The sequence below is a fragment of the Doryrhamphus excisus genome, linkage group LG1 (genome assembly GCF_037039965.1).
Source record: "Doryrhamphus excisus strain RoL-2023G ecotype Guam linkage group LG1, RoL_Dexc_Guam_v1.1, whole genome shotgun sequence".
Classification (NCBI taxonomy): Eukaryota; Metazoa; Chordata; class Actinopteri; order Syngnathiformes; family Syngnathidae; genus Doryrhamphus; species Doryrhamphus excisus.
Window position 1 is genome coordinate 5,991,565 of NC_136357.1, and position 27,678 is coordinate 6,019,242.

The 27,678-nt window shown below is 39.1% G+C and overlaps 1 protein-coding gene across 7 annotated transcripts in view; it reads right to left on the reverse strand.

Moving 5' to 3' along the window:
- The window catches only part of LOC131130708 (F-actin-monooxygenase mical2b), a 36,098-nt gene extending 8,503 nt beyond the window's left edge, over positions 1-27,595 (reverse strand). For 2 of the 7 annotated variants that reach the window (XM_078798151.1, XM_078798252.1), the window contains exons 1-23: positions 27,392-27,595; positions 18,885-19,238; positions 18,540-18,747; positions 15,197-15,313; positions 14,607-14,708; positions 14,293-14,448; positions 14,061-14,161; positions 13,202-13,459; positions 13,014-13,129; positions 12,673-12,799; positions 12,166-12,250; positions 11,307-11,454; positions 10,174-10,373; positions 8,954-9,033; positions 8,806-8,874; positions 8,563-8,688; positions 8,054-8,218; positions 6,028-6,429; positions 5,828-5,929; positions 5,623-5,715; positions 4,605-4,776; positions 4,385-4,458; positions 2,227-2,308 (exon numbers count right to left, since the gene is read on the reverse strand). In XM_078798151.1, the coding sequence (XP_078654277.1) occupies positions 2,227-2,308; positions 4,385-4,458; positions 4,605-4,776; positions 5,623-5,715; positions 5,828-5,929; positions 6,028-6,429; positions 8,054-8,218; positions 8,563-8,688; positions 8,806-8,874; positions 8,954-9,033; positions 10,174-10,373; positions 11,307-11,454; positions 12,166-12,250; positions 12,673-12,799; positions 13,014-13,129; positions 13,202-13,459; positions 14,061-14,161; positions 14,293-14,448; positions 14,607-14,708; positions 15,197-15,313; positions 18,540-18,747; positions 18,885-19,148 (3,247 nt within the window). In that variant the 5' untranslated portion in view covers positions 19,149-19,238; positions 27,392-27,595. Of the gene's footprint in view, positions 1-2,226; positions 2,309-4,384; positions 4,459-4,604; positions 4,777-5,622; positions 5,716-5,827; positions 5,930-6,027; positions 6,644-8,053; positions 8,219-8,562; positions 8,689-8,805; positions 8,875-8,953; positions 9,034-10,173; positions 10,374-11,306; positions 11,455-12,165; positions 12,251-12,672; positions 12,800-13,013; positions 13,130-13,201; positions 13,460-14,060; positions 14,162-14,292; positions 14,449-14,606; positions 14,709-15,196; positions 15,314-18,539; positions 18,748-18,884; positions 19,239-27,391 lie in introns of those variants that run through there. The other 5 variants (XM_078798185.1, XM_058074551.2, XM_058074553.2 and 2 more) reach the window with 5 other exon arrangements.
- Between the last annotated feature and the right edge of the window lie 83 nt (positions 27,596-27,678).

Genomic DNA, 27,678 nt, shown 5'->3' on the forward strand with positions numbered 1-27,678 from the left:
TAAGGCCAATTGTAACTCAGACAGAGTGTCACATACTAGGAACTTGAAACAGTCTGAACAAAATGAAGTGAATTAACTGAGAAGAAAAATAAGACAATGATTGATAGATGTGTGTACGGGGTGATAGGAGGTGATGAATGAATGAATAGAAATGGAAGTGCTGAAAAGATTACCCCAGAGAGCAGAATTCAATCAAAACAGTCAAAGCTGAATTTATCTTTTTTTTGAAACACAAAATAAACATAAAAAAAAACTTAATAGTGAACAGTGAATGAAAGAAATACATATTTCAATGCATAAATAGAACATGAAAATAAAAGCAAATATGTCTTTAAATACTAAACAAGAATACAGGCGGTCCTCGTTTTACAATGTTTTGAACATTTAAAAAAATATAAATTTTTAATACCGTAAAAATGAAAAAAAAAAAATCAAGTGTGGCTACACCGAAGAAGGACGTCATCAGTTTTGGTCTTTTTTGTGAACTTTTTACTGAGTAAGACAAACTCTTCAGAAAGCCATCACCATGGAAGTGAAATTAGACAGCGTGCAATGCTCAGAAAGGGAAAAGCATCAAAACGTGGACCAACTTCAAGGATAAAGATAAGATAAGGTATTGAACATGTGAAAGGATCTGCTCCCATGTAATCAACAGTGACAATAAAGCTGCGTTGTGGACTTTCCATTCCTAATAAGCTTGCGTCTCCCTTGGGCGTTGCAAAGTGTGTAAGACAAGTACCAAGTTGTTCTCTCTAATTATTGCATTTAATCTTTTGATTACTGTATTTTATATGTTCTGTATACAGGATGACTGACTTCTATGTTGGTTCAGATATAATTTAGGTATAAATTCTGACTTACACAAAAACCCAACGTAGTATGAATCAAACTTGTACATAGATAAAGGACCTCCTGTAGACATTTTTACGTCTTCACAATACTATACCACAGGTGCTCCACTGCAAAGGTAGCTTAGTTTTATTTTGCAAGAGTATATCGATTTTAAAAGAATGCATAATAAGTCAGTAAACAAATTAAATACGTACCACAATAAAAAACATTATATGGTAACAACATATATATATGGGGAAAACAACAGTTTTGGCATTTTTATAGCACATCTCTAGTCTTTGTGCAGCAGACAATATTCTAACTCAACATCTATGGAGAGTTATTGATCACTCAAGTTTTAATTAATGAATAATGATCCACCCAAGATAAGATTTTAGAGCATGTTTCGGGTTGGCTGTATTGTAATTCAATGTTGCATTAAACAAAAGCCAGTCATTTAGCAAGGCTGCACATTTTACTCAACTGTTATGTGTCATTCATGAAAGGGACCGTATGCATTACTGCATTCTTGCTTTGTGCACCTATGACGACATATACGTATGTGTATTAGTTACATTTTTTTGTCCGCTAATAATAATAATAATAATAATAAGCAATGTGGCTGAGTTTAGCTACTAATGCTAGCTATCACTGAATGGAGTCTACCGTGTACAGACAGCGTCCATGCAGTTTAATGCTCAGTTGTGAAAAATATAGACTTTAACAGTCTAATTTGGAGCTAATTGCATACAGTCCCTTTAATATTATGTTAGGTAATAACCAATCAAACGTCTGAAACAAACCATTGTGAGTAAGATGCATTCAACACTCTGCAACAACGTCTATTGCCCTTCACACATACTGTACATGACATATGAAGTCATGTATTATCCCGTACTTAATTAAAGTATGGATCGGATTAAAAAGACATCAACGGCAGGGCCTTTAAAGCAGAAGGAAACAAAGAGTTTAAACTAGTCAGGTGATGTGTAACATTGTTTACTAATCAATCAAAATGCACTTGGTATGTAGCTCTGAAAGACACTTTTAGTTGGTCCCATGAGTATGAGTAAATGGAGCACACCATTCTTGTCAGGTGTACTGTGTGACAAAAGCCTTGACTATTTTCCTAGAGGCCGATGAGCTGCTGCTGAAACAGCCAAGGCTCCTGGTTGATCTGTCCAAGCACCTCGTGCATCACACAGAGCAGAGGACAACCCAGGCTCAATAACTCATACAGGAACACGTAGTCATGCGAGTAGCTTCGGAAGTGGCAACACACAGCTGAGAGAGACTCACGCACACTTCCCAACAGGTGTCGAGGTAACACACAAACAGCTCGGCTAGAACGTTGCGGCCAGCTCAAGCCTCGCCTAATCAAGGAAACCAGTGTACCTGCAGCTTTTGTCGGGATGCTACTTGTCGCTGAGCTGCTTCCACTTTCTGCCACCAAGGATGTGACATGGCTGTGGTTATCCTGTACAAAATAAATGACGGATATTAGTAGTGTAGGGAAATAACACTATGGGCATATTAAGACCGTTTTTATGGGCGTTCAAGCATCATCATGGAATCATACTGTATTTATACAGGATTAGGTAAAATGATCTGACATATGTGGGTTAAATAAAAGGCAAATAAAGTAAAGTAACAAAATTTTGATTTTATTTTCTTTATGATGCCATTGTTTTTCGTTTCTTTTTCAGTTGCTGCCATGAATTAGACTGGTGAGCATCGTGCTTTCATTGTGGGAACGTTTATCAAAACAAATGAATCTGTAACTGCAACACAACAAGCGTTCCGTTTGCACTTCAATCTTGGTAGACGTGATCCCGTACCAGTTATGGGTTACCAACTTCAGAGCTACTGGATCTGCATTGAAATGAAAATCTACCAGCCGACCTCGCACCGCCAAAACTGATTTAATTTTTAAAACATAATGAAACAGAATGGCATTATATGTACTTTTCGAAAATAAAAAAACTTTGTTTCTTTACTTTATTTGCCTTTTATTTAACCTACAAATGTGTCACAACATTTTGACTGACCCTGTACATTCTAACATTGTCTTCTATTCGTGAGGAGCAAACAAAAGGTGATTTGGACTGCAAATTATTGCTTTAAAGTCCAAGCTGTTTGCCAGTTGCATCATCGTTGACAACTATAGTATGATTAATTTTCTTGAACAATTTTCTTAAACAATTTTCTTAAATTTTCTTAACAATAATAATGGTAATAATGATAAAGATTATAACAATAATGATAATAACAATAATAATATTACAATGATAATAATAACAGGGGAAAACAAGACTGTGGCATGACCCTCATATCTTGCAAAAAGGGGTAGGCATTTATAAGCTTTTGCTTCAGCCTACTCCTTTTGGGCTTGTGATCAGATAGTTGAATACAAATGTAGATAATGGTTAGTTATATTTTGATTGATGTAAGAAATGCACTGAACTGTTTTATATATTTGTGCAAATAAAAAAAAAAAATAAATAAATAAAAATAAAACACATCAGTACTTTCAATCTCATCCTTCCATTTTCTCCCACTTATCCTTTTCAGTGCTGCATGGAAGTTGGAACCTATCACTGGTGACGCCATGAGTCACAATTTTCCTTTATTTTGTTTCCATTAAATATGACTTCTGTGGCTGATTTACTCAACCAGCATCTGATGACAAGATCCTGGCTGATAAGTAGCACTTCACTCTCAAGTCTGAACATGCTGAGGCAGATTCACACAAACTTAATTGAACACTGTGTTACAGTAAATATTGCAGTTTCTCTGGGTTGGTAACATGCCTGACATATGGCCCTTGCAGGCTGGACTTGGCCAGGATACTCAGGTTGGCTGCTCTGCACCGAATATTTGCGCTGTTGCAACAAGCATTGGCTGCGTATTTGACAGTATTGGAGAAGATTTTATCCAAACCGATATTAATATGTACAGATCAGATGACAAAAATAAGAATTACAGATGCTCCCTTTTGCTATATTTAACACGTTTGTAATATTACTATCACCGGGTATTCTTTCCTTTTCTTAATTTATTTCAGACATGCATACTATGTTCTTATTATTATTCTTTCTCACATATATATATACACACACACACGTACATATACATATATATATATACACATACATACACACACACACATACAGATATATACATATACATACACACATATCTACACACATACATGCACACACACACACAACACCTCATTACTACACATGTCTGAAAAGGAGCAGGAAGAAGCAAAGCTTATTAAACCCTACCCCTTCTCCACACCATAGCAGTTACCAATTCAATATGTGATTTTTTTTCCCACACATATATAATCACAGAATCTCACATAAGACAAAACAACAAAAGAAGAGTGGGAACATCGGACACCCCAGCAAAACCCCAGGACATTGCTGAAGCACACCACCACCACCATAGTATTTGTGTAAACAAATTACTCCAGTGTCACTCTATAATAATGAAGATGTCATGTTATGCAATGTTAATTATGATGCTCAGAATGCAGGTTTCTTACCGTTCTTTTCCTGAATCTACCAAAGTGGGTACTGGATTGGTGTTGGGCATAATGCATTCGACAGTAGAACTTTGCTGTAAAAAAAAGAACACAAACATAGAATAAAAGTGCATTAATATCTCCTCAAAATGACAACAACACACAACTAGCGTTAATATCAAAAGCGATGTATGTCCTAATTTAGGTAATGATTTGTATATGCGGGTGAGTCAAAGCCTACCCTCATGTGAATCAAAGGTGTATCCACCCAGTCGGAGAGTGCAGTTACAGACATCACAGCGGAAACACTCTCGGTGGAAGAAGTAGCCCTCAGCACTCAGTCTTTCCATCACGTACACCCGCTTGGAGCAGAAGTGGCAGATATCACTGCCTCCGAATCCACGCCCCACACACTGAAAGGGAGAATAGAAAGACAAGGCTTAACTGATGCTGACGCTTTGCTCAATGTTCCAAAAGATACACATAGTTAAAAAAAACAATCATGTGTCTTATACTCCTACAAATAGAAGTATTTAGACATCCATTGAACACTGCAGACCATATCAGCATTCCAGTTGCATTGTTAGTAATGCGGAGCAAAAGCTATTGAACACAGATGGTGAAAGAAGTAAAGATGGACACATTCAAGATAAATGTACGACAACCGAAAAAGCAAGTCTGTAAAAAAAACTTGTAGGAACTGTTGAAAAAGTGGAATGGGAGACAAATTGAGGAATGTGATGAAGTGACACAAACAAAAGACATCACTGTGGCATATCCTTGTGAGAATTGAGGCCAAAATGACATATCTACTATGAAATAAGACAAACTGTGTTCCAGCTACAGTATGCCAATTCAACATTATCTTCTGATTTCCACAGTGCAGCACACATAACTGCAGTGACAAAAGGTTGCTATGTGTAAAGTGATTGGCAACCACTTTGTAACACACATTACTGCCACCCAGAGGACAGTGGTGCAGCATCACAACATTAGTAACACTGTTTATCATAGCATGTTCATTTGTATGACAGTGGGTAGAATAGGTAGAAGACATTCTCAGACATATTTTTGTTCCAATTACCAAATGTATAGTTAGATGTAAAAGCATGCACAATACACTAAAACATTGGAAAAGGTGCACAAGTGACTTGAAGAAACTCTCATTTTGTTTTTAATTGTGCAAAATGTGTAGATTTGCCACAAAAGAGCGAAAAAATGCAATTTGAGGGTTAGATTTCAATCCACACACATCTTACCGGAGCAGCATTGGGCCTGTGATCTGTCTCATAAAGGATGGCCAGTATTTGGGCTTTAGCATTTATGGCTGTTGACACCTTTCCAACTGTTCGCTAATATTGACATTGAGAACCAAGAGAACCACAAGAACAGAAAAAAAAATAAGGAAAGTCAGAAAAAGGAAAAGAACAAATCTGGATTTTAGGCTGGGTTTTTATCTGGTACCTCTTTACTGTAGCTTGGCGCTACGGTTGGACAACTCTCAGAGCAAATAACTGATTTTGGAACAATCCCTTGAGGGGCTTCAAGGAGACAACGTCCATTGAGCTAAGATATACAACCAGAGGGAAGATGCATGTATTAGATACAATTTGCCTGCCCTGTCCCAAGGTGTGTTACATGTTCACAATCTATCCATCTGTTACCTTCACATTTGCATCACATTTGTGGCTGTTGGATCTCTCGTGAGGACTTTTGTTGACATATTTATTTTCAAGCCTGTCCCGAGAACTGCATTCGGTACCGGCATTGTCCTCTGACAATGGACCTGCGGAGAAGCTGATTTCAGGGAGCGGAGATGCGATATCTTGGCTCTTGTGAGAGTCAGACATTTCAGTGGGGACGATGCTCTTAGAGGAGGAATCAGCGTGTGGATTTTCAGAGTCAGCATAAAACAATGGAAAGAAAGGTTCTTTCTTATCCTTGTGGTCAAGAGGAAAAATGGGGGCAGGGGAAAAACCAGCCTGGACAGTGGGGTCAGGGACAGGGTGAACCACAGGGTAGATGGAGGTGCTCTTAGGCAGAGGTAGAGAGGTAGATTGTTCATCCTAGAGAAGAGTCAGAAAGACATAAATCCCAAGTACAGAGGTAACCGTGCATATAAGTCAGGTTTTTGCAATTCACAACCTGTGCCTCAGAAAGAGAGGAAAGAGGAGGAGGTGTAGGTTTGCTGGAGCAAGTAAATGTGGAGGAAAGGAGGACAGCTCTCTCCTTTATAGTCTTTTTGGCAAGTTCTCTCGTAGATTGTCTCTCAGCTTTATTCTGCAATGTGGAGCAGTAAGAGGAAACATTGCTATAAAAAAAAAACACACTAATGTCAATTATTAAATATGGGTGGTACGGTTCAGGCTAATATAAGCTTGGTGAGTGCAATGGTCTGGAAGGGCGAGACGGTGAAGGAGAACGACTGCTGTGCTAAGATTTAGAGCATGTGGCGGGAAATGTTTTATGAAGTCACATTTTCCAGTAAACTGAGGTCTCCAATGTATTGTGAAGAAAAAGTGTAAGATAATAAAAAGCCTCAATAGACCAAGTTGCATTAAAGGTTAAACATTATGAAAAAAAACATTATTTCAGATCATTATTGAGAACACAATTCTACATTAATTCAATCATTCATTTTCTACCGCTTATCCTCACAAGGGTTTCGGGAGGCGGGGTACACCCTGGACTGGTCGTCAGCCAATCACAGGGCACATATAGACAAACAACCATTCACACTCAGATTCATACCTATGGACAATTTGGAGTCGCCAATTAACCTAGCATGTTTTTGGAATGTGGGAGGAAACCGGAGTACCCGGAGAAAACCCACGCATGTACGGGGAGAACATGCAAAGTCCACACAGACATGGCGGAGGGTGGAATTGACTCGGGTGTCCTAGCTGTGAAGCCTGGGTGCTAACCACTCGTCCACGTTCAGCCGTGATGTTGTTCCATGTTCTGTTAAAAAAAAACTAATATTTTGTCAAAAATATGGCACTCAAAGACTAATAATACTTTCTGCTGCTGGGTGTGATGGCCGAGGGCGGAATTGAACTTGGGTCTCCTAGCTGTAATGCCTGCGTGCTAACCACTCGTCCACGTTCAGCCGTGATGTGTTCCATGTTCTGTTAAAAAAATAACTAATATATTGTCAAAAATATGGCACTCAAAGACTAATACTTTCTGTTGCTGGGTGTGATGGCCGAGTGTGGAATTGAACTCGGGTGTCCTAACTGTGAGGCCTGTGTGCTAACTACTCCAACACCATGCAGCCCTCGCTCTGACATATGTAACACTAATTTTATGAATACATTTTCCAAGTTGTCATCCCTAAACTACAATGAATTGGTGTTAGCATGTTTAATAAACAGGTAAAGGGTTAAGAAAATCAAAGTGGTTCCTAACTTTGTTCTGTACATAGTAGGTCTCTGAGGAAAAAGGTTTGGACACGCCTACGATAAACACAGGTAGAAGAGAGAGCGATGGTAAAAGGGGTTTCAGGATATAAATAGTATTGAGTACTAAATTATATAAACCTCTCTGGTAAGAACCGCAAGTGGAAAGTTAATGAACATGTGAACCATGAACGCATCTGCTGCATAACAAAAAGAGATCAATTTGGACAAACAGTAACTCGATTTCTACTGTACACCACATTCCTGCCAGTGACTCAAAGGGGGGGCATACCTGCCACTTGGATTGAGGGGGGTGCAGAGGAGGATTAGGAGGAGGGATGTCATCCTTGGGCTTTGCAAAGCGGGGGTTTTCACTCTCTTCATTTGAGAGAGGAAGTGATGTGGAGGAAAATGAAAGAGCTTGAGAAAAGGATGGGTTGGGGAGGTCATCCTCGGGCTGATTAAAAGAGGAAGGGGGGAAATTGAAATGAAGGGAAAAAAGAAAAGGAAATGAAAGATGGGCGGGGAATCTCTGACCATGAAACCATGTACAGTATGTACAGTGCATGTGTACACAAGCATACAGTATATATATATATATATATATATATGTACATACAGTGTGTGTATAGTATAGAAGATACAGTATCTGTTTCTGCAGAATTAGTCTGCTTTTGAATGGATTCCAAATCAATCCTCTGTTAAAAATTGTAGAACCCCCCCACAAATATAAAACTCCATGCACTCAAAAGCTCTAACGTAAATGTGTGTACTTGAAAAGTTGAAAGTTGAATGTCCCACCTTGCTGTGCGTTTTTTCTGTGGAGTTCTCCTCAAATTTGGCCAGCAGTTGTGTTGCCATAGAGCGGACCCTGTTCTCTCGCAGTTCCCCGTCCTCACCAGCTGAGGGCGCACTGTGACAGGATAGCTGATGCCAGGGAACATGAGTCAGGTGACGTGCACAACAAGCGTTAGACATGTATCATGACTTCTATTTAAATAAATACAGCTTGGATATATGTACTACAGCATATGATTCATTTACCTCTGTGAGGTAGCGGTTACCCTTTCGTCGTCTCTTATTAATCGAATCATCATCCAGTTTTTTGTTATCCTGTGAGAACAAGCATAAAAGGCCTTAACAGTAAAAGTTAAAGGCTAAAAAAAAAAAAAAATAAAAAAATCAGAAGTACCCTTGGTATCCTCTTCCTTGGGTGGACCAAGTTGCTTCGCGCTGATTGTTCCTCACTATTCTCATCTGTTCTTTTTGCTCCTAAAATGTAGAGGAACAATTAAAAACAATTTTTAAACATTATGTAAATCAACATAATTAGAAGTAGGTTGTTTAGTCACTGACAGTCACGTCTACTGTAACATCACCTGACAATGGGTATTCCAGGGAAAAGTGCAAGCAAACCTGTACTTAGCATTCATCAACAGAGAAGGGAAAAACCAGCAGCTGATAGCACAGAAGCCAGTCCCATAAATGTCAGTCTAATGGAAATCTCAACAACAGCATCAACAAAAAAAAATGGCAATGTATTGAAACTGTTTTTCCACGCACACAAGTACGGGCGATGCAACTTGGAACTTGAACCAGCTGTCAACAAAATCATACTTGAAACTCGAAACTGAAACAAAAGGCGAGTGAGAGTGGAAACCTGAGGCTGCAAATGAAGAATGTTGACATTAAAAAGGTATCTGTCAATCATAAGGAAATGAAATACTCAAACTTTGCTGGTTCTTGTTGAGAAATATATACATGTCAATATGCCAATATGGGTGAGACACAAATGTAAACCAAGTCAATTTTTACCTAAGCAGCAGAAACAGGGCAGTTCTGTCGGGGGTTTACATACACTCATTGTAGAAATTAATCGCCATTTTGGGTACTTAATAATTTCTCTCTCTTTTGCACAAAAGGTCAAGAATACAAATCCTCTATTTATCAATTTTCTAAACCACTTGACCTCTTTAGGGTCATGGGTATGCTGGAGCCTATCCTAGCTGACTTCTGGCAAGAGGCAGGGCACACCCTGAACTTGTCATCAGCCAATCACAGGACATATAGTGTATGGACAATTTAGAGTGTCCCACATTTTTGGAATTTGGAAGAAAGATGCAGTAACGCACACACACTACAACAATCTCCTAACTATATTATATCCTAATGATATTCTATTAATTACTATTAATCATAATGGCAAGTGCAAGTTGCTAATAAGACAATATTCTGTGAATTTGCCATTCCTTCTCTCAAGTGGAGTCCCCAGTTATTTAATGAAAAAAAATCTGTATCATAATCATAAAATATAATTTGCATTCATTATATTTTACAGCTGATTCATCCTCAAAAGGCCAATCGTTGGTAATTGGAAGAGGAAAGATTACAACACATGGCTGAGACTCTGACCTTTTTTGTTTCCAGGTGAGTTCCAGAAGGCTTCGTAAAACTTTGACAGGTATAAAACCATGAGCAGCTTGTCCGGTTCGGCCTCCAACGCCATCTCCTTTCCAGTCGTCACTGGCTGAATACCAAGCTGATTCTCAGCAATGTCAAAGGCCAACTGATTGTTTGCTGCCACGTCCTCCTCATTAAGGGAGTCATAGTCACTGAGATGGAAAGATAATCACAAAGACATGGTTGACAATTTGTAATGATGTTGTCATTTGTACAGCTTCATAGTATTGTTATAAACGCAGGTTCATACTGTTTTCCAGCTCACACAGCTTGCCGTAACTCACTGTGCCATATGCTGAGTGGACTTTGCATTAGGGCAGTACTTCCTAAACTTTTTTTTTTTTATTTTTACTTCGATAGTCCACAAAGCAGCATATTTTTAGAGCCTAACCACATTCTGAGTCACAGGAAGTGACATCCCAGAGGATTCACAACGTACATTGCATGTGTCACGGGTGGTCATAACATCCGCTATTGGGGGTGGGGGGTAGCTGGAATGTAAAAAATAAATAAAATAAAAACTTGGAAGGAGCCACAGCCATGGGAGAATGTGCTGAAGACATTTCTAATTGTGTAGAAAGCATCAGTGTTCTATATCCTGCTGTAAATGATGATGATGATTCCCATGTTTGCGTGAGAGTCTAGAAAGACTATGACAAGTGGATCAGACATTTTGATGAGCTTGTTTAGTGTCGTGGAGACAGGGGTCTGACCATTTCCGAGGCTGGTGACCTCATAATATGAAAATTAGATGAATTTAAAATACTGGATTGGCTATTTCTATTCTGTTATTCTAGTTCAACCAGCATGAAAGGATTAACGTCTGGAGCCAGTATAAAGCAGCTTTTTGTGCACAAATGACTTACATTTTGATCCTCTGACTTGTGTTACGCATTTGAGTCTGATCGGTTTGTGCTGTTTGAACAAGAAGCAGTACTGAATAAAGACTTTGACCGTGACATTCATTTCTCACATTAGCTGCTTGTTATTCACCAAATCTGTGTCAAAAAAGGAGAGGGTAATATGATGTACTTATGTCAAAAATGCTCTGAATTATGAATTGGATATAAAAAGTGTGTTCTCACATGAGTTCGGGCCTCTGCCTGTGAATGAGGGCACATAGGGCTAAGCCGCTCCTCCAGGAAGATGTCAGGTTGCTGATGTTAACCCCTCTGTAGCCCTGAGTCTGCCTCTGACACCAGGTCAGCAGCCGGTCAGGGCGCACCTCAGATTCTGTATGAGAGGGAAAGTTAAGGATACGATTGAGGATAATGACTTGCATGACAAATAGAGGCCATGTATACTGGATATTATTACATATTACTTTGCGGTATTATACACTAGTGTGTTGTCATAAATGGAATGAATCCACGTAGCGCTCCCTTCCATGGAAGCACGCTTATGTACCTCATCATTTTGTGAAATGGTAACCTATTACGCTATTACTATGCTTATTTCAAGGGTAGCAATTACAACTGGCAGGAGGAATGATTACATGAATTTGACATGCCCAAGCACACCTTCTGACACTGTGTTGGGCCAGGGAAGTAAACATACCCAATATACAGTATAAGAGTGAGTGCACCGCTCACAGCATCCATTCATTTTCTCTACCGCTGACCCTCATTAGGGTCGTGGTGTGTGAGGCGGGGTACACCCAACCAATCACAGGGCACATATAGACATACAACCCTCAGACATTCAGACTTTCATTCAGAATTAAATAAGGTGTGGCTAGGAATTATTACAATTTATATGTAAATGTGTCTATAGTAGCATAAGCACTCAGTTAGCGCTGTTTTAAGAAAAAATATTTATGTTGGTGGATTTAGGTTAATGTTATGTTAATATAAGATAAAATACAACTTTTTATCCTAATCAGACAATACATACATTGTAAACTTATCACAGTCACCGTTAGTATAAACAGCTTATTGTTCTCACCTCCTCTGGAAAGGTTGACTGGTCTGCCTATGGGGCGTTCATAGCGATTTGAGTCCCATTGGCCATCACAGAACAGGTGGCGCACCTTGGCGGGACAAAGTAAAGACAAGAAATTAGATCACCTTTCATATGACAACAAATATTTATTTTACTCTTTAAAATACATTTGAAAAAATGAAAAAAATGCATATTCAAAGTTCCTACAGATTTGAAATTTCAAAATTCAAGACTTTCAAGACATGTTTTCCAGACTCAGTAAATAGATACCTATCCTCGCAGCTGCAACAATCAATCAATGATTAGGCGATTATGCAATTAATCAACAGCTATTTTGGTATTTCATTAATAATTTCTTTAATTTTAACATATATTTTTTTTTCATTTCCCTAATCATCCATGACAGCAACCATATTATCTTTGCATTTTAGGCATAAGATAGTCATACCCATCAGCTCTGACCAGTGACGCATGACAGAAAATAATTATGAACCAATGCATAAGACTGACCTGGTGGGGGCGTACACAGCTGGAATTTAGGTTGGGATAGCGGGTTGAGGGGTCAATGCTGTACTGATCAAAGTTTTTACTGATGTTCTCTGTGGTGGTCTGTGGCAGCAACCGATAGATGCTTTCCCTGTGGAAGGATACAACAAACAAAGCAACAAATAAAAAAAATAAATACACACTTCAGGCACTGCCACCATTCAAAGAGACATGGGGGTAGAGGGATATATTTGAGAGATGAATGGTACTTGGTTATGTCTCACTACATTTATTCTACCACATAAAAACACACTTGATCAGACATATCTTGTTTCTTAGAGAAGGAAAAACAATCTCACACAAACCTCTCAGCCAGTATCTCTAGAGGGTTTTTGCCCTGTGCAAATCCCTTCACCATCCAAGCTGTGTCAAATGCTGCCAGAAAACCCCGAGCACAACCTGTACCCATTGGCCAGAAGGGCTGAAATATAATATGCAATATGAATATGATACACAATATCAAGTGAACACTCGATTGTACTGACGATTATACCTCAAGCAGACTATCTCCCACCAGTGCAACCAGTAGCTGATGTCCATGTTTCTCCCTGATCAGGGCAGCATTCTCTGAGGCATACATGCTGGTGAAGTCAAACATTGCTACATCTGGCTGCCCGTAGTGGTTGATGGCATAGTCCAGGGATGGTAGCTGGTAATTTGTGCCAAAGTCAGCCGCCTCACGGGCATAGGAGAGTAATGCTTCGTGGTTTACATTGTCAGTACTTAGTAGACGCTCGGTTTCTATGTAGTCCTGGACCAAAAGAAAAAAAAAGAATACAAAATTAAAGTAAAAGGAAAAAGCAACGCAATAGCAGCTAATAATTATAATTATGTCTGAGATTTCCAGCTTAATTTACTACCAAGTCAGAGCTGATTAGTAAGTTAGTATTTGGGGTGTAATTCATCTTCCAGGTCTCAATGTCAAGCTTTAAAAATACAGGAAAATGGTTTAGTAATGATTATGAAACGTTTAAAATAGCAAGCGTGTAATGGATAACCATCAGGAAGCAGTTTTATGTCTACTTGCTTTTATCTAATGCCAGCAGCAACAACATTGTGAGTTATCAGGGACAAGAGTCATGAGTGACGAGTTTTAACATGTCGCCTTGCATTAAGGAAACCATCTCCCTGAATCATTCAGGAAATAATTTGGGGTTGTTTGAACTTGTTACCAGCGTAATATGTTTGTACCATAATTCCAATCATTCACGACTATGAAATTCCTGTAAACCCAAATAAAGTGATATGTGGAAAAGGAGTACAGACCACAATGTTTACCACCTTCTGTGTTATAGTTTAAATAGTGAAATTCAGTGATGTTTATGTTATTGTGCATGCACATCTGAACTTACATTAATAATCACCCCTTTGTCCAGTAAACTCTGTTTCTTTGCAGTCATGACAAAGTAGTGGGTGTTGTCTTTGTAGTAAACTATATTCTCCAAGTCAATTCCTGAAATCATGAGTACAGAAGGACATGTAATACGTAACATGCCTGAAAACCGCACTGCAAAATATTCAGGTGAAACAAACACTTTATTGTAAATGACTTTAAGGTAAAGGTGCTACAAGCTACTAATTTACCAGTTTCCTCCTTGAGTTCCAGGAAAAACTTTTGGTTGAAGATGAATGCCACTCCGCTGATTTCCTCCACTTTGGCCTCTGCTGTGGTGTTCCTGTTAACAAAGTTAGCCGTAATGGCAATGGCCAGCTTTCCTCGAAATTCCTTGCGGCCAAAACCTATGAAAAGTCAAAAGTAATCTTAGTGAAGAAAATCAAAAGGAATTTTATGAGGTTCTCATCCAAAATTCTACAGAATGTTTTGCTGGTTGGCAGTGGATCTAATACTTATTTCCCTCAATCAAACCTCATTTTTTATTTTGTTAATTCAACTTTACCATCTAATGTGTTTTTGCGTCCATCAGCTCCAATCACCACATCAAAGTCAAAGTCAGAGATCGAGTGATATGATGGACGGACTTCTGCTCTCCAATGATGACCTAAGGGGAAGCATAAACAGTTTGATGAGCTTATTTCTCATTATATTAGATTCCAAGTCATGTATTTTAATAATAAAAAAGCCTATCCCAGCTGATGGTGTACGCCCGCCTCTCGCCCGAAGTCAGCTGGGATAGGCTCCAGCATACCCCGCGACCCAAGTGTGGATAAGCAACATAGAAAATGGATGGATGTACTCAAACTGTACTGTAATGTATGTTAAAAATAACTTTCAGACTGAAGATTTAAGTTAGTAGATGACTATGGTTTGACTGACTTCTGTGAAAATGGAACACAGATTCTGATCAATAAAAACAATAATAGTAATATCCATTTTAACTAAGTCTTATTTCTTGTGCAAATGCCTTCGCTCATGGAAAATTCTTCCACTTTATCTCAGTACATGCTGCCCATGGAGGTCCATATATAGCAGAGATATGCAGGCACTTATCATGGTGATAGAAACTTTGTCACACATTGTCACACTTACCGTCATCGGCCTGCTTTTCTGGTGGTTCTAAGAGTTTGACGAATTCCACACCGACGTGAACCTCAACTCCCAGAATGAGACAAACTTTCAGCAGCATCAGCTGGAGCTGACGGATACCTGAAATTGATACAAGCCACTTGTTGTTGGTACCAAAAGGAGTTGTACAGGCCGTAACATACTAGATTGGATAAAAATGTTTTTTTATTTATTTTTTTTTTTTGGGGCAAATAAATGAAACATTACAGTGCATTTCTTACATCAATCAAAATATAACTTTTCATTATTTACATTTGTATTCGACTATCTGATCACTAGCCCAAAAGGAATAGGTTGAAGCAAAAGCTTATAAATTCCTACCCCTTTTTGCAAGATATAATCATGTTCATGCCAGTCTTGTTTTCCCCTGTTATTATCATTGTAATATTATTATTGTTATTATCATTATCTTTATTGTTATAACTCCGGTTTCCTCCCACATTCCAAAAACATGCTAGGTTAATTGGCGACTCCGAATTGTCCATAGGTATGAATGTGAGTGTGAATGGTTGTTTGTCTATATGTGCCCTGTGATTGGCTGGCGACCAGTCCAGGGTGTACCTCGCCTCTTGCCCGAAGACAGCTTGGATAGGCTCCAGCACCCCCGAATCTCGTGAGGAAAAGCAGTAGAAAATGAATCAATGAATGAATTATTGTTATAATCTTTATCATTATTATTATTATCACCATTATTATAATCATCATTAATATTACCATTTTCATCACTATAGTTGTAACAATTTTGGGATTTTTTTTTTTACAGACTTCATTGCTTCTTGTAGAGTGCTGTATCATTCCATCTGTTTTCTGAAATACGGAGTATTTGTGCTTTTATTGTCAATTTATTAGCCCACTTTTTCCCCCTAAGTGTAACATTTACATATCATTTTCTGGATTGCATGTGTCTAATCTTGCGCATTAAAAAACAAAAACTTGAGACTCAAACATCATGTTATTGTGGAATGAGGATGTTTAGAATGTGTTCAATGGATTTTGTATCTCTGCATTAAAATAAACCTATCATAAACATATGGACTGTTCATATTTTGTGTAACTTACAAAATCAGCAGGGGATCAAATAATTACTGACCCTTGATTATATATATATATATATATATTATCTTCCTGAGAGGCAGGGATTATCCCACAAAAAAATTGTCTGAGGTCAGAAATGTGAATGTAAACCCATCATGCTGGTTTGCTATCATATGACCTTCATCCTTGATTGATTGTTGACATGCATAACAGTGATATTATTTTCCCGAATGTAAAATAAATAAACCACATAGACAAATCCACGGGCTGGATCTCAGCAGGATACGCTAACAATGCTATCCCAAGACCCTTTGGTTCATGACAAACCATCAAGAGGTGATCTGACGTCAGGGATGGTGTACTGTTAGCCGAGATCAGCTCAACATGAGACTATTTGTAAGGGTGGATAAGCACCACCGATGGAATACTGCACATACCACACCAAAGATACTGACTGAGCAAGCAGAAGGCGGTTCGCGCTAAGCTGCGGGGAAAAAATATCTTACAGGTTACAGTTTTACAGGGAGCGATTCCACACCGTTAAATATAGATGGGTGAAATGAAAGACACCGCTGTAAAGAGAGCTCGTGTTTTATGACCACTAAGTTTCACACAGAGTATCCTGCTTGGTTGATTTCATTTACACAGACTTAAAGAAGGAAATTAAATTACACAGGATTATGCAGTGTTAAGACTGTTGTCTCTACTTTTCTGGATAAGGATACACAATATTGTGATACCGATATGTGTAACAATATTTTAAAAACACCATATTGATGACTACCTGCAGGCAGCAGCATTCATTTATTGTAATGTCCACTTCACTGTGCATGTTGAAAACATTTACATGCAACATTTTATAATAGTGGAAGCAGACCAGTGATGAAGGTAACGCTGTGTAAAAAAAAAAAAAAAAAAACACATTAACATGACTTTGTGGGCGGCACGGTGATCTAGCGGTTAACACGCAGACCTCACTGCTAGGAGACCAGGGTTCAATTCCACCCTCGGCCATCTCTGTGTGGAGATTGCATGTTCTCCCCGCGGTAAAAGCGGTAGAAAATGAATGAATGAACATGACTTTGTGTGTAGCCATTCTGTGTTCGTGTTATTATGGAAGCACAACAACATGCCTCTAAATCGGTTATTTAGTGTTCGATTGTCTTTTACGTGAAACTGGTGAGTAATTAGCCAGCACTATTTAGTTGCTGATGAGGTACACATCACATTGGCTGTTCTTCATGCTGTGATCATGCTTTTGTATAAAAAAACATGTTTGTATTTATTGTCCACCTTTAAGAGGAACACTACACTCTGTTGATTTCTATTATGAAAGGTTGTTATCAAGGAATCATTACAATACATTCATGCATGCATCTGTCTTGTATCATTAGCCACGTTTACATGGACCCAAATATTCCAATTCCATTTGGGTTATTTGCTCAAACGGAAAGAATGTAACCTTTGTATACACCTCATTCCGAAAAAAACGTGCCAATCCAAATGAATATATAATGGGATTCACAGGGGTGGAATATTCCTTTCCCCAATCCGATTGAGGTATCTTGTACCCGCTCAAACGGAAAGTTGTCAAACTGCGTTCTTCTTTGTGTGTTTTTCTTCTTCTGTTGTTTATTGGCGGTTGGCAAGCAGCTTTCGTGTGCATTAGCGCCATCTGTGGAACAGAATCTAAACCCTTCTATACGCCATTCACAAGTCCAGTTTTATTAAAAAAGAAAATACATATCTATATAAAACATGTGCCGAGCTTAATTATAAAATATTAGCAAGATTGAACTTTATCCTTTCCTGTTCCCGGGTGCGTTCTTTCGGCGAATGCTGAGACATGACGTAACACGCAGCTCCAGATGTTCTTCGATTTAAAAAAAAAAAATGGAGGCGAGCAATCAGCACTGGACTGCTAAGGAAAGTTTGTTTTTGATTCAAACTAAATTTCAAGACTGGACGAACAAAAAACTGGCAATACGGAGTTATTCCAACAAGTGAAAGAAAAACTCGAGGAAGTCGGTATCACGTGATGTTGGTGTTTACGCTTTACTGCGCATGCCCCATTGACTATTCTGGTTGATTATAGCGGCGCATGTAGACACGCGATTGGAATATTCCTTTCCATGTATACCATTGCTTTCGGAAAGGTCATTCGGAAAGACAAAAACTCCTCATATAAACGTGGCTAATGTGTCAGACCCTTCCGTCTTACAAACACCCCAAACCAATGACATTTCAGTGTGTCCGGCAGGTTTCAACTCACTGATATGGTCGATGGAACCAGCACAGAACTTTCCATAGAACTTCTTGGCCCCAAGGCCTCTGAGATCTTCGATGGTGAAAGGCCAGAGATGAAGTACATTGTTCCTGGAGAATGTGTCTCTCTTTTCAATCACAACCACCTTACAGCCCAACAGGGCCAGCTCGATGGCTGTCCGCAGACCACAAGGACCACCGCCAATGATCAGACACTGAAAATGGTAGAGGAGTGGACGAAGGATGGTTTTGTGCAAAATGTCAATGTGTGAATTTGAGTTGAGTTAGACTCCACTGTACACATTCGCAGGTTAAATGTGATAAAACTTTTTATCAATAGTATGTCTCTTACCTTTGTTCCCTGACAGACTTTATTCTGGTTGTACACCTTTTGCTGTGCCCGATTGTCTAGTTTGGTCCACAGAGCCTTGACCTTCCAAGAGTTGACGGCAGCTTTCAGCGAGCTGTAGAAGTTTCTGTAGTCCAGCGGGTCCAGCTCTAGCTGCCTGCAAAGTATACTGAAGGCCTGAAGAGTTCCTTTACACGTGGACATTTGCACAAAGTTCTCAAAGAGCTGGCTGGCCTGAGCTGTGCGCTCATCTTCCGTCTCGCCCATCCTCTGTTACCAGTGTTTGTCTTCTCCTCCTGTTGATCCCTTGTACGCTGTCAGACCTCAGTCCTAGGATATCACCATGCATAGCCAGTTCTGGAAAACAAAACATTATTTATTTACAGAAAGCGGCTTGAACATAAATTTGGAGGTCGTCGTCTTTCTTCATAAACACTTGAGCATTTGACTTTACACAACCAAGATTTTGGAGGCTGATCACCATTTAGTAATTTTAATGAAACTACCGTAAATTCCAGACTATTTTTTCCCAAACTTTCAACCCTGCGGCTTATTCAGTGATGCGGCCAATTTATGTAATTTTTCTAACAGCCGCCAGGGGCTCTGGAGTAGAAAAGGTAAGATTAAGACCGGTGGAATATATGCGTCGAGGAAGACTGCAACTTCTTGTCTTGTGCATAAATTAAATTAGCGTGAACATACCCTCATCATGGAAAATGCAAAAAGAAAAGGCATATGACGCAGCTTTCAAGCTAAAAGCAATCGAGCTGTCCGATAAAGAAGGAAACAGAGCTGCATGCATGTAAACTTGGCATAAACGAATCGATGGTGAGACGCTGGAAACGGCAGCGGGAAGAACTGGAGCAATGTAAAAAGACGAAAAAAGCTTTCAGAGGTAATGAAAGCAGGTGACCCGAACTGGAAAACATTCTATACTGTGTTGCTATTGTGTTGCTAGCGTGTTGTTACCATGTTGCTACCGATTTACTGCCGCGTCACAGGCACCGTTTGTGAAGAAAGTTATATTATTATTATTGTTAAGTTATATTATTAAAACTTTGAAAACTCTCTCTGTGTACCGTCTTTCTTTGTAAATATGTTTACATGTTTTAATGTGGGCATATACAGGTGCGGCTTGTGTATGTACAAAATCGGTTTTCCTCTAAAAATGTAGTGGGTGAAGCTTATAGTCACTCTATAGTCCGGAAATTACGGTAATAACTGTTGTTTGAATACTGCATTGTCAATATACAAATTTTAGTGCTTGCACACCTTAATTTTGCTCATAGGATTAACAAAGTCAATCTACAATAATCTATATGACTGACCTTACACTGGTTTACGAATTACAAATTATTTAAAAGTAAAGGTTAGATAAAAGGTGTGAAGTTTGCATGTTCTCTCTCGTGCGTGGGCTTTCTCCAGGTACTCTGGTTTTTCCACCCACATTGAAAAAATGTGCATGTTACGCTAATTGGCGACTTCGGCATAACCCCAGGATCCCAGTGAGGATGAGCGGCATAGAAGATGGATGGATGGATGGATGGGTTAGATTCCAAAGGAAGTAAGTTGCACTGAAAATAGCCTGCAGAGATCAGTTTGCTGCTGTTGGTCATGCCCTGCATTGTTGTCTTTCAATATGCCGTTGCCCCAGAAATTATTCAAGTACATGTACTTTCAAAATGTCAAAACTATCAAAGACCAATTAAGGAAGGAAACGCTGGTTTCCACTGAGATAGGCTCCAGCACCCCCCGCGACCCTCGTGAGGAAAAAGCGGTAGAAAATGAATGAATGAATGAACACTGCTTTCCATGTCCAAGCATTCGAATGCTGAAAGGCTCATTGTGTTTGTTTTCTTTTTCTTTTTTTTTTAAATAGTAAGGCTGCACAGCAGTTGAGTGGTTAGCATGCAGACCTCACAGCTAGGAATCCCACCCTCGGCCATCTCTGTGTGGAGTTTGCATGTTCTTCCCGTGCATGCGTGGGTTTTCTCCGGGTACTCCGGTTTCCTCCCACATTCCAAAAAACATGCTAGGTTAATTGGTGACTCCAAATTGTCCATAGGTATGAATGTGAGTGTGAATGGTTGTTTGTCTATATGTGCCCTGTGATTGGCTGGCGACCAGTCCAGGGTGTACCCCGCCTCTTGCCCGAAGACTGCTGGGATAGGCTCCAGCACCCCCCGCGACCCTCGTGAGGAAAAGCGGTAGAAAATGAATGAATGAATGAAAAAATAGTATCATTTGGCAGGAGCTATCTCCAGAAATAACTAAACACCCTCCATCCATGCATTTTCTATACTGCTTATCGTCACTAGGGTCGCAGGTATGCTGGAGCCTATCCCAGCTGTCTTTGGGTGAGAGATGGGGTACACCCTTGACTAACTTTACCTTAAAGTCTTCTGTATTAAAAAGTATCCTTGTCAAATATAAAACCCTCTGTCCAATGTCTTAAGTTTGGACCTAAGTGGGTCATGCAACCAGACTGACATGATTATACTATTTTGTGTGAAAGTCCAGCAAATGTTTAGTCATTATTTCCCCTTTGGTTTGTGAATCCAAATGACCGATAATTGCAGTTGTCTGGGGTTTTTCAGAGGCAAAGCTAAATATCAATAAGCCACATCCGACTGAGTCAAAGTGGAGGGTGACACACCCTGACATGCAGATAAGGGGTTGAAACAGAACACGCCCGTCATCAGCGACATGATCTTTGTAAAATGGGAGAGCGTCATGGGTGGCTTAACAAACACCGACACAAGCATGCGTACAGTGTAGTGGACTGCTCACCAGTTACATTTGGGGCACACATACGTATATGAACACATACAGACGGAAATTACATACAAGTGTGTAAATAAGATAATTAATAATACTACCAAGAATATAATGGAATGGCCTTTATTGTCATTATACAAGATGTACGAGATTGGAGAGCTTCTCCTTTCAGTGCAATAGTCAAGTTAAAAATAAATAAATAAATAAAAAATAAAACTAATAAAACTAATAAAATAAAAATAAAAATAAAAATAAAAATAAAAATAAAAATAAAAATAAAAATAAAAATAAAAATAAAAATAAAAATAATTTAACTTAACTTGCATTATTCAAAAAAAGACAATTAATACAGGAGGCAACATAAAACAACAACAGGTGAGGTGTTTAGGGTTAAACAGCTACATCCTTTGATGTCCACAACATTTGCTTACTCAAATGGGAATATGAGTCAGAGGTTTGGGAAGGTGCCACAATGCCGCAGATAACCATGCCCTAAAGACTCTCCTGTTTACTGAAGTTGAACTAATATTAAAAAAAAGGCTTGGGTCAATGATAAAATGTACATGCTTGTGTTACCAAATTGTATAACTCAATCAGTCACATCCTGCGACTGACTGACTGACTGACTGTATGTCAGGGTGTAAAGTCAGCCAAAGCCACCCGGGATAGGCTCCAACTCACCCTTGCCCCTAATGAGGACAAGTGGTATAGAAAATAGATGCTACTTCCACTCTAGCTTATCATGCTTGCTGTTACGACCAATGTAAAGAACAGGGCAAAAATAGCTTTAATTAAATTAAATTGAGATTATGCTCTTTGCTATCCATTGCATGCTTCACTTCTCAGAATTCAATTCTAGTTGACTTCGGAGCAAAGAGACGTAAAGTTAGAACTTAATTAGAACTAGAAAAACAAGATATCTTTTGAATTCACATGAGCCAAAATGCAAAACCTCACACAAATAAACCTGTTTTTGTATAAACAAGGAACACAGATACTTACCTAATCATACTAGCGACAAATTCATGTCTTTAATGAAATATTCAAAATATAAGTGTTCCTAAGTGTATGTCCTTAACTTAAATATAAGCTTATAATGATGAGTCCCTTATAAATAAAAATAACATTTAAACCCCCCCCCCACACACACACACAAAGGAAGTCCAACATGACTTCTGCGATACTGTATACCATAGCCCCTTTCAACACATGCTAATCTGAACACCATATGTTTGCATGTACAGACCAGCTTTGACTGTTGCATGCAAGGCCTTAAATCAAACTCCTAATCCTCATAGCATTAACGCTCTATGCCGTAGATGCAGGAGTCTGGATTAAGCCTATAAACTTTTCAGCAGCTGATGTGACACAATACGCCATACTTCCATATTACACCACCATTCAATACCAGCAACTGTATTATATCACGGCCCCATGTACCCAGCTAGGGCTGCAGCTAACAATTATTTATAATAAACCTTATAATACATCTGAAACTCGATAAATTGATTAATTGGTTAGGCCCTATATGAACCAAATCAATGTAAACTAAACAGTCAGGGGTTTGGTCCGCAACATATCAGAAAAGAGGCAAAAATGTTGATAACAGTTTTCAAATATTGTGTATGAAAATCTTGTTTTGTCTTGTCTTTAATGAAGGGCTATGGAAATGGAAATTGAATAAAATCGCATTTGAGGCTGGGCGAGTTTAGCGCGCAGACCTCACAGCTAGGAGGACCAGGGTTCGATTCCGCCCTCCGCCATCTCTGTGTGGAGTTTGCATGTTCTCCCCGTGCATGCGTGGGTTTTCTCCGGGTACTCCGGTTTCCTCCCACATTCCAAAAACATGCTAGGTTAATTGGCGACTCCAAATTGTCCATAGGTATGAATGTGAGTGTGAATGGTTGTATATATTGTATAATTTAATACAAAATAACTAAAGAAATCCACCTCACAGGTGTGGCATATCAAAATGCTGACAGGTGTTGGCCACAATAAAAGGCCCTTCCAACCAGCCTTCCTGCCAGCTAATCACAGCCAATCACAAGGCAGAAATGGAGGATTTTTATTAATAGAAAACCTGTTTATGACCTTTTAAATACTGTTGGCTACAATTAGAGCCCTCTCGAGAAGAAATAACACCCCTATAGTCACCTTTACACTCATATTACACACTCGCATTCATACCTATGGAAAATTTGGAGTCGCCAGTTAGCCTAGCATGTTTTTGGAATGTGGGAGGAAACCGGAGAAAACCCACTACACACGGGGAGAACATGCAAACTCCACACAGAGATGGGAATCGAACCCGGGTCTCCTAGCTGTGTGGCCTGCGTGCTAACCACTCCCAACGCCGTGCGGCCCTTCTCTCAATATTGTATAAGTTAATACAAAATAACGCATCCACCTCACAGGTGGGGCATATCAAAATGCTAACAGGTGACAGGTGTTGGCCACAATAAAAGGCCCCTCCAAACTGTGCAGTTCAACTTGGGGTCGGGGGACCTTATATTTGTGTTTAACTATGCTTGCAAATACTTAATTTAGTAAACAAAAATATGTAAAAATTGCTTGTTTTTAGAGTGTGAATGGTTGTTTGTCTATATGTGCCCTGTGATTGGCTGGCGACCAGTCCAAAAAGCGGTAGAAAATGAATGAATGAATGTGTGCACTTTATGTGTATGTTAGCGGCCCCACTCCTCCATCCACAAGACAAAGATTTCCTACATCAAATGTTGCCATTTTTAATATTAAAAACATGAATGTTTCAAGTCCCATTACTACTAAAATATTACCCATATTAATATAATTAATATTTTAACTATTGGTGGAGGCTACTCAATTGCTATGCAAAAGTTCCCCGTCCAATGATACAATAATACATTTTAATTTTTGTTCCCTAGTCAAGTCGTTCAAGTAAAACCTAATCAAACTGACTGGAGTTCAACTTGGCATTTCTCATCTGACAGCAACCCATGTGGTCAGCTAGTGGCACTTAGCTCCCTGGTGTATTTTTGTCATCAGGTTTCTACACCCCATGCCTGATATGTGATGCCAGGAAGAAACAGCTTGTGCCCCATTGGCTGTTTTTTTTTTTTGTTGCCCTATGTGTTGAATGACAGAGACACAAACCCAAATAACAATAAATATGATTCAGCGTCAACTGCAACACAACAATTAATGGTACTATTAATACAATTGTATTAATAGAGTTAACAGTACAATACACACAGTATATACTGCATTTGTGTTCAGTTGTGTCATCATTGACTAATATTTAAATGTGTTTTTGTGCATCATAACGAGAGAAAACAAGTTAATGAGCTAGCTAACAATGCACGTCATTGCTATCTATGCATTTCGACTACAAAGCACTGTAAAGAAGGTTTTATCGCTTGATATGTGCTATGATGATGCATTAAGAAGTATATTGATGATAACATGCAATACTTACAGTATCTTGCTATACTTTGATGATTAACAAAAATTACCCAAACTTTATTTAGCCCTGTCAACAACACAGCATAAAAACCTCGACACTTACAATGTCCGCTCTCATTGGGATGGCCGTGTCTTCCAGCACAAGACGTGTGCTTCAGTCTTCGGGTAAAAAACGCTGAGAGTAAATTAGCATTTTGTTGAGTCTTTGTAGCGAAATTAAGAGTGTGGTATCTACTTCATATGTTCGTATATGTGACGCTGAGACGAGCGGCTAGCAAAGCGCCGTATTACTCCGCCAGATAAAATTTTTTTTTTGTGTTAGCTGACAGAATAGAAAAAGAACAATATCACTGTAGCTTCTTGATTAGAATACAAGTTGCTGTTTTTAAAAAGGGCTTTAGCACCAAAATAGGTAGGTCCCAAAGACGTGAATGACATGCATTGTTAGCTAGCTCATATTAACTTGTTTTGTCTCGGTAGAACACACAGAAAAGGGAAAGAAATGCGTGTTCATGTTTCATATAAATCCAATTTAGAACATTTTGGGATGGATGTCAAAGGAAGTTTACAAAAAAATGGACATCTTTGAAGCCATCGTCACTATTTAGAATAATTGCCTCCTGAAAACACGAGCATCAAGTATGCTCAAACTATTTTTTGGGAGGTGATTAACAAGAATAGAGCAGCTACTTGTCTTTTTTTTTTTCTGTTTCAATTTTAGAGAGTTTTTTTTACTATTATTTAAATTACTTTCAGCTATGGTCTTAAACTTGATTCACTGATGAACAGCCTATTTCACAAAGTAAATTGCCTTTTTTTTTGGGTCGCACTCCCATTATTGAGTTCTGAGCGTATCATCTTTGATTTCCAAGCATGCTTAAATGCAGCAGATGTTGTGATGTTCAGTGTCCATGAATGCACGACAGATAGACGACGGATAGATAGAGACGTGTTTGAGAGTTGGAGATACATTTATGGTGTTAGAATTGCACTGCTGATGATGTGTTCAGGTCAGAATAAAACTATAAAAGTAATAAAAGTATAAAAGTATAAAAGTAATTATAGTAATTAAAAGTAATTCGCCTTCAGCATTGTGACGTAATCGGCCTTCGCAATTATGCCTTTTATTTCTATAGTGTCCATCAGGTTTGTAGTTGTCTAAAATGGCCGCTACGTTTAAGTGCCAAGTGTAAAGTGGAAGCTGAATGTTAAGTGACAAGAGAGCTAAAATAATAAGTATTAATTGGCTGTTTTTATGGGCCGCACAGTGGTTAGAATTAGGCCACCTTTAGCATTAAGAACAAGTATTTTAGGTTAATTGGTAACAGGGCGGGGGCGGCACGGCGGTTGAGTGGTTAGCGCTCAGACTTCATAGCTAGGAGACCAGGGTTCGATTCCCATCTCTGTATGGCGTTTGCATGTTCTCCCCGTGCATGCGTGGGTTTCCTCCGGGTACTCCGGTTTCCTCCCACTTTCCAAAAAAAAAACATGCTAGGTTAATTGGCGACTCAAAATTGTCCATAGGTATGAATGTGAGTGTGAATGGTTGTTTGTCTATATGCGCCCTGTGATTGGCTGGCGACCAGTCTCGCCCAAAGACAGCTGGGATAGGCTCCAGCACCCCCGCGAGCCTCGTGAGGAAAGGCGGTAGAAAATGAATGAATGAATGGTAACAGGGCGACCAGTTCATAGTGTACTTGCAATGCGAGCTAGGATAGGCTCCAGCGTACCCCACTACCCTATTGAGCATAAGCATTATAGAAGCTCGATGGGTTGTTTTTACCTTAATTAAATGTGGATAGTTTGGATAAACAAAAAGAGCTCATTCTTCATTTAAAGGTGGGTTATTGACTATTTATAGTAGGTGAGAATGCATTTATCAGCAATGATATAGAGAATGGAGTATGATGAAAAAAGTATTGTTGTAACTTGTGTTCAAAACTACATCAAATCTGAAAAAAAATAGAATTCTGTCTATTGAGGCAAATGAAGGTTTTATTTGACTAATTGAAAAATTCCTGCCCATCTCTTATTTAATGAGAATACACCCACTCACTGTTCGCCATGATACGACTTGCCTGTATTAAGTCCATGAACACTACACCTTAGCTTGTGGCCTAATTTGGCTCACCTGTTGCGTTTCTTCAAGTATAAGAAATAACCTAAATGGCAGATAAAATAAAAATATATAACACTTTATATGTACGTTCGGTGGCACTCGGGGAAATTAAAGTCAGGTGTGAAGTTCACCATAACATTACACGCAGCGTGACTGCCTGTCAGCTACTTACCTCGGAGTCCATTCCAGTAGGTCAGCGACCCGTCGCAGTACTTTTTATTCCACGACACCTGACCCAGACAATATTATCCTAGTATTTGTCACGACTCGGATTGAAAAACACGAGTATTCACGTCGAGGGGAACTGTTCGCTCCTCACATAACAGTTGCCTCTCGGAATTGAATAGCGGTATAAAGTTCACACCCTCGCTAGGAACCGTACACTTCCGGTCTTTCAAAATAAAGCACAGATTTCAACACTATAAGAGATAAGATATGCCTTTATTCGTCCCTCAGTGG